Below are 18120 nucleotides of genomic sequence, written 5' to 3' on the forward strand. Positions count from 1 at the left end.
TTCCAGTAAACTCAAAGTCTATTCATAGTCTGAGTCTCTCTATGTCTCTCTGTTTCACTTGCTCTCTCATTTTGCGTCTGACCTACTACTACTACTACTATTATTATTATTATTATTATTGTTGTTGTTGTTGTTGTTGTTGTTAGCCATTATCTGAGTGAGCCCACGTATCCTCTGATGGACCAGGATCTCAGTCTGCATGGCTGACAGTCATTCGTTTGCCTGGATTTTTATGAGGTAAGTCGTTCACACACAACTTGTTTTCTGTACTTTTCCTTTAAATGTTAATACTTTGTGTGCTGTGTTTTCTCTGATTATGTATCTAGAAAGTAACTCTGTTCTCTTTCGGTGTCATACTTCTGAGAAAATATCTGCTCATGCTCTCTGCTCTATTTCTGTTTTCCATGAACAGCTGTGAGTGGTGGTTTGGGAGTAGCACAGCATCAAGTTGTAGTCAGCTTTTGCTGAACGGAGTCAAAGGTCACAGTGTGACTAATCACATGTTAGGTCCAGGTTTGGTGTGGAACAGCACCAACAGACCAAACAGCAAAACCCAAAGTAACAAACCCGACTGGATGCTCGCTTTACATTCCCAGCATTGCTAATGTGGCATAATGAGAAAAAAACAATACTACCAGTATAAATGTTACATTTCACTTGATGTTGCCTCTAAAGAAAAGGTGCACAATGTTTCCACTGCAGACGAGATTAAAAATGAAACAATTAAAAAACAGAAGAATTGCTGTCATGTGTGCTGTCCAGGGGAGCTTTCTGTGTTCTGCATTTAGCTTATTTCTCACAGAACCATCACAGCATCAAAGCCAGAGAGTTGGCACACCTTATTAACCTGGAATTACTGGTGTGCTCTGCACTGCCAAACCCATTATACATTTGGTCTAATTATTCTAGCCTAGCCACTGCCTTCAGGCGCAGTTCCGCTCAATTCTCATCTCCCTTCAGTTCTTCATCTGGGATTTCTTCCATTGAGCTCAACTCCTCCCGTAGAATTTCAACCAGAGAACCGGAGGAGAAGTTGTGAACGACAGCATTGATTTTCTAAGCTGTTTTAGAAATGTAGTCTAATAGTTATAGTTTTATTAATAGCAGTGGAGGAAATGAACAAAGCCAATCCTTCCATGATGGTCACACTTCCAAATATTGAGCAATTAAAGTCGGATCAAGAGAAATGTTTAAAGCATTTTATTGCTGGCAAAAGATGTAGTTTGGCTCAGTTCTTCTCTCTTCGCAGTGGGGAATAGTTGTTAACAGTGCAGGCTTCATAGCCTTCATCAAAGCAAAGCATAGAACAAGAGACTGGCTTTTACCAGGCTGTAATTATTTTGATACGTCACATAAACGTCCACACACAGATTTCTACCACTCCATCTAGGTTCGTGTCAGTGGGTTTATAACAACAGCTTAATTTCACCATGGTTGTTCTTTCATTTTAATTCAAATATTGATTATGAGTACATTTCAGGAGATCTCAGTAAAACACCAGCCATTGTCTTTGTGGAACACGGTCTCACCACACTTCCAGTAAACATCTAATCAAACCTGAACCCCATGTCCAACACCGTGAGACATTTCCATAAATGAGACACCAGATTCCCGCACGGTGGCTGTGGTGCCAGCTGAATGTGTGTGAAACAATCAAAGCTGGAGCTGAATTCTTTTTGTGCAGCCAGACAGCAGGATGTGCTGTCAGTGCTTTTGTTTAGGCAGACCTTTTTAGAAGCCCAGAGACAAAACAATGTGTACAACGTCATCGGAGTGGAATATAGGATGGGTTGACCCTCAACAACAATGCAACAGTGCTCACATGGACTGGCTCCACCCTGGCTGTCGGTCATCACTCTGAGAGAAATCCAAAAACAAATCAAACGCTTGCAACACTGTGTCGCATTCACCGAACAACGTTCTCCTGAACTGTTTTTGGAATCTGCTGCAGGAAGACACAAAAAAACAAAGATGAACATGCTCACGAGTGTGTTGTGATACATTTCCTGCACAGCTTTTTTTTTTTCTTTTTTTTTTCACGTTGCCTTGTGTGAGTACTATATTTAGCCCGGCTTAACTCAGGCAGGAAAACTAAGTTGGGAAAGAATTGAAGGAAGTCTAGTGGTCATTTAGACAAACAAAGCTCACACACAGGGCTCTGCGCTGGCTGAATACACAACATCAGTACGTGTAGCTGAACAAAACAAAGGACTTCAGATGAGAGAATCTGAGAGACCATCTGAAGAGAGGAGCTATGCTGGCCGGAGAGGTCTCCTAGATTTAACTGGATTCTGCTTTTTAAGTTGTAGGTCTGAAGAGAAAAAGGGAATTGGTCGACCCATGGACATCTTGAAAGGCTGCATCTATGACTTGTGAGGATAGTTCCTGGGTATAAAGTGAGGTAAGGTGCATGTGTAAAACTTCTGCAATGATTATGAGTCGCAATTAGTAATGTCTGCCTGGCTGTGAATTTACTTACCTGGAGTTTTCTCTTGCAGTCAAAGTGACTGCTTGTCTGCAACTGAGAAAACCCCATAGTTTATAATTAGTCTTTTATGTTGGATTTGTTCAAATCTGCATGTTTACTGCATTATCAGGCATTTTAACCAGACACAGTTCAATTTAGATTGAATTGGACTTTACATCTTTTTATTCTTGGTCGTTGTGTAAGTCCAGGCTTAATCTCACAGTGGGATCAGGGTTGTGTGTGTCCATTGCAGAACTTCTTCTTCTGCCTGGTACATATTTATACCAGAATGACATGACGTAGAACGTAAAGAAGATGAAAATGTGATTTAAAAGTGAATATCTCTGTCAGCCATTGAGGGAGAGGCAGGTACATGCTGGACAGGTTTGCTGCTCTATCACAGGACAAACAACGATACACACAGGGGAATTTTAAGTGATCATTTGAGAGAGTATCCATATTTTTAGACAGTGGAATGGAAACTGAAGCAACATGCATGCAAAAATGCTCCTGGCTGGGTTTCTAGCCCAGGGCAAGTCAGGAGTGATAACAACTTGCAGCCAACAGGACAGTAACTGGACACTGACCGGTGGCCTTACATGTAACACACTGGTGTACTTTTAAGCCTCGACTGAAATCAGAGCAAAAACGTCTCAATGTTGTGACCAGTGTGCTGCATTTAGGAAGAGCAGCACCAACTCCACTGCATCAACTAATCAGAATAATTCCTTCATTGGCCTGTTAGTTGTGCACATGCATGGAGCAAACTGATGGTAATCCGACTCCACTCTCTATTTGTGCCTAAAAGCTCTCCATTTAGTCATCAGCAGTTGTTGGTGTTATCACCTTTAGTTATTAACTCACCCTGGCTGCAGAAGGACTCCACTTTCCCACATGTTCCAACTATGACCTGAACCAGGCTTCTTACTGGAGTCTTTTGACATTTGTTACACAATATGACATGTGAGAGGGTCTGTTGGAGACTTCTCTTAGATTAGTCGGTTGTTTTTGTTTTTTAAACACCGAAAACTCTTTTTGACCATTGATTCCAAAAAGACATGCAGATTTTTTCTCCAAAAGGAGGATGGCTCCTACATCATTATTTCTAAATGTTGAGCAAGTGAAGATGAATTAAGAAAAGAAATGTGATTGTGTCAGTGAATTAATTTTACAAAACCAACTTTTAGAGCATTGGGTCTTTGTATCAGTTGACTCCTCTGGTTTTATTACACAGCCTTCAAAATGTAGCTAAACCCCCGGTGAAAGCAAAACATCACCCCTGAAAAAATCCAACAAAATGGTTGGTGTGAAGAGATGCTGGGGCGAGTTGTTCCCCTTCTCTGTTCATCTGAACTTTTCCCTTAGACATTAGCTACCAAAATTGATTAACAGATTTGAGTTGGTGAAAATATGCAGAATGTCTGATGTTTTTTGCTGCTGGTGGATCAGATAACTGGATTTCAGTTTAGTCATAGGAAAACAGATCTTCCCTTCATCTATGTAAGTCGTCTGATCCCATAATTCACAGCAAAGTCAACATTGTATTTATTTTTCACAAAACCAATCCTTTTTGTGTTGGGAATTATACCCGTCTACGTGTAGAAGATTCCATTTATTTTCTTTCAGAATATTAAGATCTAGATGTAGAGCGCATCATGAAAACATGGCTGTATCAGTCTGTGGTTCCACCGGCTGAGGAAGGAAGCTGCAGTACAGCGTGTTCTTGATGTGCATCCTCGTCTTTGTGGAAGTGAAGAGCTGGTGCTTCAGTCCAATTAATGAAGTCTATCAGTGTGTTTCAGGTCCATTTGGCCGATGTACAACAATGTGTCCTCACTCTGAAGAATGTCAAGTGGTTGCATGAAAGGCCTGATAGAGGAAGAGTACACACTGTACATGTTGTTATTATGAATATGCGTCACACTGCTGCACGTTTTGCATAAATTAATGATATGAGTCTGTCAAAGTCTGGCCAGCTGGTCACTTTTTGTCCTGTGTCTGTTTTATTGAGTTTGATCCCAGAGAATGGGTCATCAGAGTTCAACTGCAGCTTGTTTTTACCTGTAAATGTGAGACACACTGATGTCTCAGTTGTACCTCAATCCTTTTCTGCACCTAATCAACTCAACCCCTCCTCCACTTATGTCCCCATTTCCTGATTTCCCAACCTGTAGAGGCTCAATCTACGTAATCATGAACTAACTGAGACAAATTAAACAGATACATAAAGAAAGTTATTTATAATGGAAACAGATAACTTTTTAGCTCAGTTCCATCTGCTTTCTTGAACCTAACTTCTTTAAAGTCAGTTTGATTATTCATTGAGCTTTCTGAGTGTGCACATAGTCAGGGTTAAGATGGGGGTACCTTGCTGTTTACCTTCAGCATCAATACAATTTAATACAGGTTGGCACAAAGTTTTCACTATGGCCCCGTCCCAATACTCGCTCTGCCACCCTGGTCCTTCAAATGCACGCTCACACCGAAGGGTTCGAGTGAAAAGTGTGTCCTAATTCTCTGGAATGGTCTTTCGCCTCTCCCCCTTTGCGCTCCTGATACACACTTCAGTTCAACCATCATCCATGCTGACATCAGCAAAGTGAATTACCGTGTTTTGTATTAAAAGACAGAAATATGGCCATTTTCATCGTGCAAGCTGTATTGGTCATGAAATATATATATTTTTTTTTTCAAATTTAAAGCATTGAAATACTTTTTTTTCACTCTGCTGTAGAAGTGTGAAAACGATTGAATCTTGCTATGCCTGATCGTACTGCATAGACCCTGAGTGGCACCAGGCCACAGGCCCCCCACTGCTGAGGCTCTCTGGTCACATTAGGATGAAGCTAATGGAAGAGTATGCAAAGCCACCAAAACACAATTATCATTATCATTTACTTGTTTGTAAATCTGGGTTAAAAAATGATTTTTCAGAAGATCTTGATCAACAACAATCTCAGACACTTTGCCTTCAGGCCGTTAGCGCATCAATGTTAACAGGTGTGGTTGTACTCTGAGAAATACACCTTTTATTAGACGAAAACGCTTTTGCCTGGTGAGGACATTGGTCTTCACTGACCTCTTAAATAACAATCTATGATGTCCAAATGGTTAAAAACTCTCTGAATTATTCATGCGTTCTGACTCCGCACTCTGGTTCACATGTTTAGGCCAGAGGCCAAAATATCTTGTGCCTCTGCATTTAATAATTTCCATTTTCTTGTCTTCCAGCTTATACTTGCACAACAACAAAGCAGCTTACATGTACTTTTTATTACCAAGATGATCTTTCACACTGTTGAAAGCCACTGGCCAAAGAATCTTGCTGGGTTCCATCTGGGAACATTTTTTTGTTGACGCCTCATCTTTTGCAGTTTTTTCTCACTCCTTGCATCGCCTGCAACAAAATCGACTATGAGCATATTTGTAAATATATTCAAGTAAAAGTACTACTAGATAATGTATCCAACTAGAAAATGATTTTGTAAGACTGACACTCATTTACATTAGTAACTATATAATTTAGTCAATGAACACTTTAATGATATTAGATTTGACAGTCATCAGCATAAGACTGGAATCCCATATTTCCTTAATAAAACTTCCAGTGGCAGAAGGTACAAAGAGAAAATGAGTGGCCCAAGAATAAAGCCTTGTGGAACCCCCCACAACCTCCCGACTGATTGTACTGATGATGTTGATTTGTATAAAAACCTGTAGGAGGATCCATTGGGGTTTCTGATATGAGCGACATATTCAACCGCTCAGGGTGACATCTTGTTGGGGGTGGCATGAGCATCTCCTCCCCACCCAGAGGATCTGAATGTCAACAGTACCTAATTGTAGCACACTGAAAATAATTGTGTGACCACTTTTTTGTGTGTAGCAAAATTGCGGTCATTTTTGGTTATTTCTGATTGATTTTACTCCTTATTTTAAATGCTTGGAGGAAAGGCTTGATAAACGCTCCCCTCATGTCAGACACAAACTGGATGACAAATGACACACATTGTATTCATTGCTGCTGCGCTTTTCCTGTATTTCTACAGGTTAGTGGTCAACCAAACACTCAGAAATGTTCCCTGAAAATGTAGTTAAACTGTGTGGATGTTAGATAAAGAGTCATAACCTGATCTATAAACAGTTTTTAATGATAGAAAGGTGGTTCGCCCAGGGCACCCAACAGGCTAGGAGCACCGCTGGGCGGGTCATGTAATGGAAATGTTAGGCCAGTGAGGCGACTGTCAGCAATAGCAAAATGTCTCCTTGAGATCATCCTGTGACACAACTTATGATCCAGTACTAAAGGTTGCGTCTCGAAGTAAAAAATGATAAAACTCTGAGGGCACAGAGGAAACAACAGTACACGTTTAGATCTATCCTGTCCTCTTAAATCTCAAACTAGGACCAGCACAATGAGTTAAAGTGTCTGATATTATAAGAAACACAACTTTGCTCTCTTTCCGTGGCTCTCTTTGTGTGCATGCAAGATCACATGGAAAACTGCTGCTGCTCCAGGCTGCTGTGCTTACCAACAAGAGGAGGAGGAGGTGGCGGAGGAGGTCATACAGTGGAGTAGCTCCACCATGGGAGGCTCTTTGTGCTCATCAGCCAGCAGCAGCCTGCAGCATGCAGCAGAGCTGGATGTATCACTAACAGGACTGATCCTTAGCCTGGACGTTTGCGTAAACGTGACGGTTTAACAGGTAAGACTTGACTCTGAAGCTTTGAACGATGACCGTTGCTGTATTCTTTAATGCCTCAACAGAGTTTAGTGGAAGTTTTAAGATGATTTGACTTTAAGCTTCTGCTTGTAGCTTTACAGTGGGGTGCAAGCATCAGAACATCATGTTTATAGAATAGAACAGTGGATGTGAGTTTATTTGTGTTAACCTGAGAACCAGTAATAGGAGATGTTCATTTCATGCTTGCCACTGGGCATTAAGTGATGCAGCTGAGCCAGAGGAACCAGAGGGAGACACACGGTGACCCTCTGTCAGGGCAGAAACAGACCAAGTAATGTCACCACATCATGCTGGAGGCAGGAGTCAGCAGCAACACAATATGAAATGCATTAATGTTGGAAAAGTTGCGCTGAGTGTGTGACGTTCGCAACAGGGGAAATGAAAGAGAATGCTGTTAAAATAGTCTCTTTGTTGATTGTGTGTCTGTGTCACACTGTGTTCGACCACACAGAGCTGCTCCTTTATTCTAATCGCTGCATTAGACAATATATATATTTCCGGCTGGGTTCATTTTTAACTCAAGTTAACATTTTACTGAAGAAAGTCACTTCCAATGCTTTTGAAAATCCATATCCAGTACGAGGCCGGTGTTAGTCTGAATGGATGGTTTGTTTGTCTGGATTGCTTTCCTCACATCCAGTTCAAGCATAAATTGAAAAGCCCTACTTTAATGATCATCTATATAAAAAACACTCAGTAAACATGTTTTTGCAGATCCAAATAGATCCCAAAGAATACAAGGATGAATCATGGCCAACATGTAGCTCCAGTGCACAACCTATGTGATCTCACATCACTGCAGCTGGAAAATAGGTCCATTTTATTGCCATTTTGAAACCAAAAGTTCACATAAAATATAAAATAAGACATATATCTTTTTTCTCACTATATGAAGTTAAATTAGACAAAACATCTCTTGTTTTAGGACAGCTCCATTTGCCAAAGTGATTTATATTTGCTAAATGCCAGGATATTGAGTGTGAGATTGTTCGAAAGTTTATTTGATCATATCTTCAAAGTCAAAAAATGTACATACAGTAAACTTTGTCAGGAACTGGTAGCATTGCCTTTTAGCTGTATGATTTGGGTCAAACCTTTTGGGTTTCCTTTCACAAGACTGTCACCATAGTGAGCTGGAGTTCTGGTCCTTTCAGAAAGATATTAACAAATAAATATCCGGTATATTCTACATAATTCTAGCTGATTTTTAACAGGAGAACTTTGGTCTGATTTAATTTCAGACAGTGAAAAATAAAAGGTTGTGCCTTTTAATTCGATGTACATATTCTGTCCAGTAGGGACCAGTAAATCCACCAAGGCCTGGTTAAGAATGGTGATGTTAGTGGTTTTGATGCAACTCTATTTTTCGGAGATGAATAAAACAGTAACATCAAAGCCTGTCCGGTACGTCTGAAGAGACATTAAAAATAAGTGAATACCTAAGAAAAGAAGCTAAAAATCTTTATAACATATAGACACAATGGGTTTCATTGATATATAAATTATAAATCAATATTAGAAATGACTTGACTCAATGGCTGTCAACAAAATACCCAATGAAATATGAAAGATAACAATATTGTTTAGTCTTCAAGATGCAAACAGTAGATAATCAACTAATGGATATTTGCACTTCTCAGATCCTGTTTCAGATGTTTCACGTTTTTTTTAGTCTCTTTTTGCGTGTTTCCCTACAGCTTAGGCCAAGTTGTGTCGTCACCTTAAGGTCTAGTAAGGTGGGTCTACTGTGTCGAGACAGATTCTCATCCTCCTTACATGAGGAACTGCTGAATAGTTTAGACTAATTATAGATTAACATATTAATATATTAATCTATAATATGTTAACATAGATTAACATACTTGTAAATTCTACATAACATATTTATAATTAACAATTAACATATTTGCATGTGTATGCTTGTTTTATTTATTTGCGTATATTCAGTCATATTTAAATTACTTGCGTTACTCAAATATATATATATTTTATATACAAAAATAACAGAAATCAGGACAGGTGTTTTTATCAAGGCTGCCTCATCCTTAAACAATAACAACTATGAATGTTTTTAAGTGCACAACTTTGTGATTTGAAATTGGATTGATTAATTCATTCAGTACATTCATTTGAAGGTAAAAATGGTGGTTAAGCTTATCAGATTGTGCAGTTTTTACATTAAGGACCTTCTGAGCTTTTCTTGCCATCACTATATCTGGTTATTTTCACAGATTGAGTGACAAAGCTCTCTGGTTTCCCAGTGCACTTTGTTTATTAATCGCTGCATGTGAAGCACCATCTGCCGGAACATGGTTTAAAACAACAGGATTTTAGTCAGAGTTTGAACAATGAATCTCACCTGTCATGTGTTTTGTCGTATCGGGGTTTGAACATGAGCGAAGGACATGTGTGCTGTGATATTTAGAAAGCATGTGTGTAACCGGTGATGTTTAGTCATGTCTCTGTTCGGTCACATCACCGTGTTGTCTAGTATATCAAAGGATCACCGGACTGTTTGGTGGATTAAAGTTCAATACTTTTGAGCGCCTCCAAGTGTTTGAATAACTGTTATCTAAATTTTAAGTTAGATTGTGTGTTTGTCTAGTCAGCAGTAGCTGCAATCAACATTTTAATGCATGTTTTTGAAGCCTTGCATTGGAAAATATTGATGGAGATAGCAAAATAAAAATTAAAAAAATCTTTGTGAATTTTGCAAAAATGTTTTTGCATTCACTTCAGGTGGTTTTTGATGTTTCCAAAAGGTGAGATGGAAACACATTTGCCTAATAAGACGTAACTTGACAAACCTTTCCATCCACTGGTGGGTTTGTGCAGACCAGAAGCATGACACTCTGAAAAATGACAAAGCCCAAACATTCAGCATGGAGGGAAGGCTGGCGAGAGGCACTACAGGATGAGATGGGAGTGGTGTTTCATGTTTTGTGGATTTTCTAAAGTTAGCTTAAAATTCTTATGAGAATTGGATGGAAACATCGGGAAAGGTGATTCAACAGCTTCAAGATGTTGAAGATAAAAAATATGTACATTTTGTGTAAAATTCTCAAAACCAACCACAGAAATCTGAAAATCCAAAGACACCAGCAACAGCTGAACTACTGACAAAACAAGAGGGAATCAAACCGTTGTAATAAAAAAAATGGACACAAAAATATTCTAGTCATCCAATCACATTTTCACACAAATAGACTGACCAATTGAACCTGAGTAGGCTCATGGTTGCTAGGTGACCAGACAATATATCTAAAGGCTAGATCGTCCAATTTTATACCTGCTCTCTTCTGCGTTTTGTGTTAAATAAATCAAAGAGACTGCATGTAGTGCTCTTAGAATGCTGTCTGGGGCCACAAAAATTCAGTTGAGAAATTAACTACATTCAGATTTAAAATCATGCAGCCAAGTCCATCCATTATAAGTCATTATAACATTAGGTAAGAGTCAGTAGATTCTAAAGTAAAAGCCTTGACTGGGTCGGGATAGAGAAACAGTGGCAAACACAGAGGCCCGGTCAGGTGTGTACTTTCCACAACACAGGAAAAACAGAGAGAACATATGTTGTGTCTGCATGTGTTTATCTGCATCAACACATGCAGATAAATAACAGGGTGTAAATACAGCAGGGTGAGGAAAGGGGTCAGCATGTTGTCTAGAACAATGGTGCCCAAAGTCGGTCCTCGAGGGCCGGCATCCTGCATGGTTTAGTTCTCTCCCTGGTTTAACACACCTGGATCAAATGATGGCTCATTAGATGGCCTAATGAAAATATTGACAAGCTGAGAAGGTTGTTACTACCACCAGGGAGGAATTAAAACATTCAGGATACTGGCCCTCCAGGACCGACTTTGGGCACCACTGAATTAGAAGTAGCAGTTGAATATATTTCTGGTAGATTATTCTGTCATTTACCACTAAGTGTTGTAGACATTTTCAGTTGTGCTTCCAAAGAGGTTTTCTGTTGACACGGTGATCCTTGTTTTCTCCTCAACTTCTAGGGTTTGCCGTCTATCTGCTGTTGCCAGGGAAGCCCTGAAAGGCAGAACAAGCTGAACTCTGCGTTCCCACCACTGTGGAACTATGGGATCCTCCACTCTGGGCAAGGCGGCTTCTCTCGATGCGCTGCTAGTTGAATGCATTCACGCATTCGGTGAGAGACGCACAACATCTTAGTTGATGTGAAGAACTGACGTTTTGTGATGGGCTGTTAGCGTTGTCATTATTTCATGGTAGTTTACATTTTATGCTATTCTGGGACTTCTTTCTCTTCACAGATGATAACGGTGATCTCCATGCCAACCTGCTCCCTCGTACCCTGCTGCTAATGCATCGCTGGTATGTTACATCCACTGAGCTGGCAGGAAAACTACTAATGATATATCCCATCTGGCAAAACAAAAGTCCTTATGCATTTTATTTTTCTTCAAATATTAACATAAATTATCTTTATAAAGGATGTTTTTCCATACAACTGCCCAGAAAGAGTTTGCTTTTAGGACCAACACACTGGTGGGCGTCAATGCACATTGACATGTTATATGTAGTTGAGTTTAATAAGATTACAATTTTGTACCAATGACCAATCTGTGAACCTGCAACCAGCTTCCTTTTAGTTTATCTATTTATATCATAAAGTCCTTAACCAAAGTCTACGTACCGTGATGGCAAAGAAGACAGCTGCAGGATGACCAGGCTGAAGATTTGCTATTTCATGAGGTAAAGAAATAAACACATTTCAGACTCCCAGGAAACAATGTTGTCCAATTCAAAATTGTCTTTAATTACTTAAGTTTAACTTCACCTAATTATGTTTCCACACTTTGTATTTTTAAGACTTAAAGTCTCTCTCAATGTTTGTGTTTTGCAACATTTCTTAATGATTAATGTTGTAACTTTAAATGAAGTCAGAGGCCTCCAGGGTTTTAGAAGAACTCATTGAACTAATTTGAAACTCATTGGATGAGGGCAGTTCCAGCACACGTTCAGTCGGGGCCTTTCTGCACCTTAACACCTGGTAATGTGAATGTGCACATGTAGGTTCTGGATAGTGACCTTCCCCGCAGAATTCAACCTGGATTTGGGACTGATCCAGATCACAGAGGAGTTCAGGGAGGTGGCCGCTCAGCTTGGTTGTGAGGAGCATTTTAAACTCATCGACATCTCAGCCATGTAAGACAACAAACACACACGCACACACACGTGCACACGCACACACACTCACGCACACACACTCAATCAATCAATCAATCAAATTTTATTTGTATAGCACATTTCAGCAGCAAGGCATTTCAAAGTGCTTTACATAATTAAAATAAAAACAGCATGTGACATTGAATAAACAGTGAGAAAGAGAGACCGCTGTAGAAACTAAAATGATTGATTGTAGCTTCTTGACAATAGATCTCATTACAGATGAAATGCTCCGATGCATATTTTGGATGAGAAAGTATGACTGTATGAACAGCAGCTCATTCTGTTACTAACGATTCTCTAGTCTTTTTTCTTGGACTGGGTGGTTTCATTAGGAGAATTGTTATGATTATGATTCTTATCGGATTGATCACACACTGCCGAGGAAAGGCATCTGATTCTTCACCCAGGATTTGTTGTGTTACCCAATATAGTTATGTTCGTCATTCTTATATGAACAGCACAATGTCTCACAAGTGTTCAGTGGGGCTGAAGCCTGAACTGTTCGCAGGACCTCTAATCTTCTTCTCTTATTACAATTTTCAGTCAAACTCCGCTCTGTCGAGGCAAACATTGGCATTTTGTGGGATAGAGTTCGGTCTTAAAGAGAGCAAATGTGAGATTGACGCTGGTTTCAGAATTTCATCTTCATCTTGACAGTAAACCTTGTTTTCATAGAAAGGAAAACTCCGTCCCACACCATCACACCGCCTCTACCAAAAAACTGTCTTGCATTGCATGGGTGGATTCAGTTTTCACTGATGTGACCCACATTCCCAACATCTGGTGCTAAAACTAGTGTATTTTAGTACTTTCAGGCTAACATCAATAAGAAATTGTTTTTTTGCCTGGTAAAAAAAAGGTTAACTAACCCTCTTATGAGTTGTCTTTAGAAATTTGTATTAATGTATTTATGAGGTATGAACAGACTTTTCAATGATTTAAGATGTCTTGCCAAGAATAAGAATTAAAACAATCACATTTCCTTCTCTGTTACTTTTATATTTGTGATATTACTATTTTACTTGAATGAAATTTCTGCTGAGTACGGTAGTTTGGAATTTCCAAGTACAAAGTAGAAAAACAACACATAGAAAGCCCACTGAAGTTTGAATCTGACATCTAAAGCTTAAAGATGTGCACATCCTTAAGTTCAGTTCTGCATATAAAACAGAGTGAAAGCTGGAGAAAGAAACAGTTACAGTTTTTATGTTTTCAGTCCTGTTAAACCATTAGCACACATTGGACCTTATAATCTATATTCATGAATGTATGTACTTTCTATGTATGTCAAATGCAGAGAATCAGGACAAATACATTGTTATTAGAAAATATGATTGATTTTGCAACCAGAATTGACTCTATTATGAGACTAAATGAATAATTCTTTAAAAAAAACCCAACATGACTGGCAGAAAAGAACACTGAGTTTTATTTACATTATTAGAAAGTAACTGGACAACTATTTATTCAGCTTTTATAGTTTTAGTTTACATCAAAATTGGTTAAAACTGTGTTGGCTGTAACAACAGTCATCAATCTAATCACGTTTGTTCATCAGCCTTGATTTTTGTCCAAATAACACGTACATTTACACTGCTTCGATATTCAAGATTTGAGCTACTCAACACCACTAACAGTAAATTCAAATGTACATAAAAAATATCACAATGTATTAATAACAGTGAAGATTTCTGTAAAGAAAATAAAATAAATTATTTGTTTTGTTGATTCTCTACTTTTTTTTTTTTTGGCTGTAAACATCGTCTTAAACACCCCTGAACAGAACCTTCCTGCTGATTTGACTGGGTTCTGTCTGCCAGCTTACTGTTTCTGACCTGATCTCCTTACAGACCGTCATATGATTGGATGCGGAAGTTGACCCAGAGGAAGAAACAAGCCAAGAAAGGGAAAGCATCACTGCTGTTTGACCACTTGGAGCCTGTGGAGCTGGCAGAGCATCTCACCTTCCTGGAGTTCAAGTCTATCAGGAGGATATCGGTGGGTCAACCTGTCAACCTTACTTGAATCCTCTGAAACTGATGGTTGACGCACAGAGATCTCTTTATACAGTCATACTGAATAAATCATTGAAAAGTTTTCTCAGTAACTCGGTTCACTCAGTGAAACACATTTCACACAGACTGAAGTTTTCAAGCCTTTATTTTCTGTTGATTGGTTTTCAGATAACACCTAATAAAAACATGACATTTATGATTAGAATGTTAAATGAGACCAATAAAAAAACATTTTAAAACATTTTTGATGTGGGCTTAATGATAAATGTATTTAACGTTATTTTCAAGAAACTCATATAATTCATAGAATGATTCTGCATTTGGCAAAACGTTATCATCTGTGGCATTAGAAACCAACTGTAGTTCAGATATAAACCTTGTATGAAGAGGACGTTAGTCAACATGTGCAACATCATGGGAAGTTGCTCACCTGCTACAATGGCTGGATGTTCTCATGGGAAACTAATCATTTTCCCTCAGCCTGACTGATTACAAATGATGTCCACAATAATGGAAGTATCTGGATTTAGTGAATTTAAAGTGAGAAAACTGAGACAATCTAGAATAACACTGGAGTGTTTTCAGTTGAAATGTAATAGTGATGAGAGAAGACTGCTGCTTTAGAGAGTAATCCACTTATAGGTGTACAGTACTGTAGTTTTCAAGTCTTTATTTCATCGCCAAATACATCCATGTGGCTCAGGTAACTCCTTATGTGCCTGAACAGGAAGTCGGAACAGTCCAGATCACACATAAAAACTTTTTCCAAATATAGAATTGTAATTAAAAAAATTACAATCAAATCCTCTCACTTTATTTTTAATGTCTAATTAATCATTGTTGCTACATCAAATAAATGTTGTCTAGATTTCAAGAAAATAAATGACCTTTTGTTGACCCGTACATTGCTGAGCACCATCAGCTGGACCCACTGTGAGATGCCGTTACTAAGATTTCAGTTTTTGCTTATAAGCAGTTAGTTTTATCTTTCATTTAACTGACTGTAATATTAAAATCCACACAGAGTTAAGTTACATTGCATGGCTTCTAATGATTTGTATAAATGAATCTTGGTAATAATTCTCGTTTCTCCTCAGTTCACTGACTATCAGAGCTATGTGATCCATGGCTGTCTTGTGGAAAATCCGACTCTGGAGCGCTCCATCGCTCTCTTCAACGGCATCTCACAGTGGGTCCAGCTGATGGTGCTCAGCAAACTCACACCTCAGACCCGAGCAGAGGTCATCGCCAAATACATCCATGTGGCTCAGGTAACTCCTGAAATAGGCTATTCACATGTACAAACTGTATTTAACACCTGTTTCAAAAACAAGAAAGAATAGCTGCTGATTTTCTGTCTGTTTATTCAAAATCTTGCAACATAAACAGATTAAGATTATATCCAGAGACGCTGGAATGCAAGAATAAAAACATGTTCCAAGTAGCAACAAACTACTGCATAATGTGGCGATGATTTCTGATGACGTGATTATATTATTTAGCACGTTTTATATAAGTAAGAAACTGATAATCTTGGCATTTTTCATAATTTCATTTATTCTTTTTGTCTTGAAAAGAGCCCAAAGGGAATGAAGTCATGTTTAATGAAGGGGAAATTATTTACAAACTGTGCCTGAATGCACCGTGAAGCTTATGTAGCTAATAAAAGTCTTCTGTCACTATAATAAACCAGCTGTCACTGACAAACATTTCCAGCCAACTTGGTTGATGACGATAAATGTGTCATAACAAAACAACCAACAGAATCTCTGCCACACCAACACAACTCAAGTCAACATGTGACTTTGGGCTAAAGGAAGCAGATGAGCAGCATATCTTTTTCAGAGTTTTATTACAGACCATGGCACTGTCTGATCTCTGATGAACGATGTTAAAGCCTAACATCTTACCACTCCCCTCTGTTTTCTCAGAAACTGCTGCATCTTCAGAACTTCAACACTCTGATGGCGGTGGTGGGAGGTCTGAGCCACAGCTCGATTTCTCGACTAAAAGAAACTCATGCTTACCTGGCGCCAGAAGTTCTGAAGGTACTGAACATGGGCCAGGCTATGCTATTCCTCACACTGATTTCTTTGCTTACATCAATATAAGAACATTTGAGCCCCTATTAGCCTCTGAAACTGGTCTATCTATTTACCCATCTATGTCACATGAGCTGCCACAAAAACGACTGTGACTTATTCATTACATGATGCTGTTTTCCTATCACTGTCCCAGATTTGGAGCGAGATGACAGAGCTGGTCTCTTCCAACAACAACTACTCCAACTACAGAAAGGCCTTCAATGAATGCAGAGGGTTTAAAATCCCCATCCTGGGCATTCACCTGAAGGATCTGATCGCGGTGCACGTCGTCTTTCCTGACTGGGTCGGTGACGGCACCATGGTGAACATGGTGAAGATGCATCAGCTGTACATGACGTTCAATGAGCTGGTGTCACTACAGAGTGTGGTATCCCAAGTGGAGCCCAACATGGACCTCGTTTACCTTCTGACGGTGAGGGCAGCTATTTGCTTCATGCCTCAAATTTTATATAGCACATAGAGAATATAGGTTTCACAGTAAGCTTCATTTGAGATGATTGACTTTAGAAATGGAATCCAACACCAGAAATTATAGTTGGTCTCAAAAAGCATCATGATGTGTCAAATATCTATCAGCTCTGTTTATATTTCACTAAGCTTCTGCGTTAGGGTTTGGTCATCATTATGATTGTTTTATGACTTTTACCTGAACGCTCATATTTTTCAGCTTTCTCTTGACCTTTATTACACAGAAGATGAGATTTATGAGCTATCGTTGGTAAGGGAACCACGTAACCCAAAATCGCAGGTAAAGTTCTATTCAAAGCTATGATTCTGAATTAAACACACTATATGCTGGTAAAAATCTGTGGGTGTTATGGTGAAATGAGCCAGCTCACAGTGAACAGCTGCCAAAGGTTTTATTTCCATATGATATTCAAACAGTTCTTCCTGATCATCTATGGTCTATTGTCAACATGCATTGACATGTAACTCCCCTGTTCAGTCTGTGAGCTTTCTCATATTTATGTTATTGGCAACCTTTAATTTTACCAATATGTTTTATGACTAACTCATATTAGCATTTTGGAGCACAAGAGAACTTGAATCTTTTAGAAAATTTCAGAATGGAGTTATAGATTAGTGGTTGTCAAACTCCAAGTCCTCAAGGGCTAGTCGCCTGAAACCTTTAGATGTGTCCCTGGTCCAACATACCAGAATCAAATGGTTAATTTCCTCCTCCGCATGCTGTCATCCTTCCTGCTATGAATTTTATTTTGGTGTGTTAAAAAAAAAAAATTATATATATATATATATATAATTCCCCTCTCACCCTCCGTGGGTGGTCTCTCTCTTTCATCCTCTGAGCTCGGGTCCTCTACCAGAGGCCTGGGAGCTTGAGGGTTCTGCGCAGTATCTTGGCTGTGCCTAGAACTTCACATTTCTGGACTGAGATGTCTGATGTTGTTCCTGGGTTCTGTTTGAGCCACTACCCCTGTTCAGTGACTGCCCTGAGGGCCCCAATGACTACAGGCACCACTGTGGTCTTCACCTTCCAGGCCTTCTCCAGTTCCTCTCTGAGGCCCTGGTATTTCGCCAGTTTCTCATGCTCCTTTTTCCTAATGTTGTAGTCACTTGGTATT

At 39.2% G+C, this 18120-nt stretch overlaps 1 protein-coding gene across 6 annotated transcripts in view; it reads left to right on the forward strand.

Moving 5' to 3' along the window:
- Positions 1 to 1872: 1872 nt before the first annotated feature.
- The window catches only part of rasgrp3 (RAS guanyl releasing protein 3 (calcium and DAG-regulated)), a 23871-nt gene continuing 7623 nt past the window's right edge, over positions 1873 to 18120 (forward strand). For 3 of the 6 annotated variants that reach the window (XM_016661713.1, XM_016661712.1, XM_007573923.2), the window contains exons 1-10: positions 1874 to 2401; positions 11223 to 11374; positions 11499 to 11601; positions 11878 to 11940; positions 12262 to 12393; positions 14268 to 14415; positions 15530 to 15703; positions 16364 to 16480; positions 16671 to 16949; positions 17205 to 17285. In XM_016661713.1, coding sequence (XP_016517199.1) covers positions 11305 to 11374; positions 11499 to 11601; positions 11878 to 11940; positions 12262 to 12393; positions 14268 to 14415; positions 15530 to 15703; positions 16364 to 16480; positions 16671 to 16949; positions 17205 to 17285 — 1167 coding nt within the window. In that variant the 5' untranslated portion in view covers positions 1874 to 2401; positions 11223 to 11304. Of the gene's footprint in view, positions 2402 to 7073; positions 7174 to 10725; positions 11116 to 11222; positions 11375 to 11498; positions 11602 to 11877; positions 11941 to 12261; positions 12394 to 14267; positions 14416 to 15529; positions 15704 to 16363; positions 16481 to 16670; positions 16950 to 17204; positions 17286 to 18120 lie in introns of those variants that run through there. The other 3 variants (XR_001658898.1, XM_007573924.2, XM_007573922.2) reach the window with 3 other exon arrangements.

Source organism: Poecilia formosa, unplaced genomic scaffold (genome assembly GCF_000485575.1).
Source record: "Poecilia formosa unplaced genomic scaffold, Poecilia_formosa-5.1.2 Scaffold340, whole genome shotgun sequence".
Lineage (NCBI taxonomy): Eukaryota > Metazoa > Chordata > Actinopteri > Cyprinodontiformes > Poeciliidae > Poecilia > Poecilia formosa.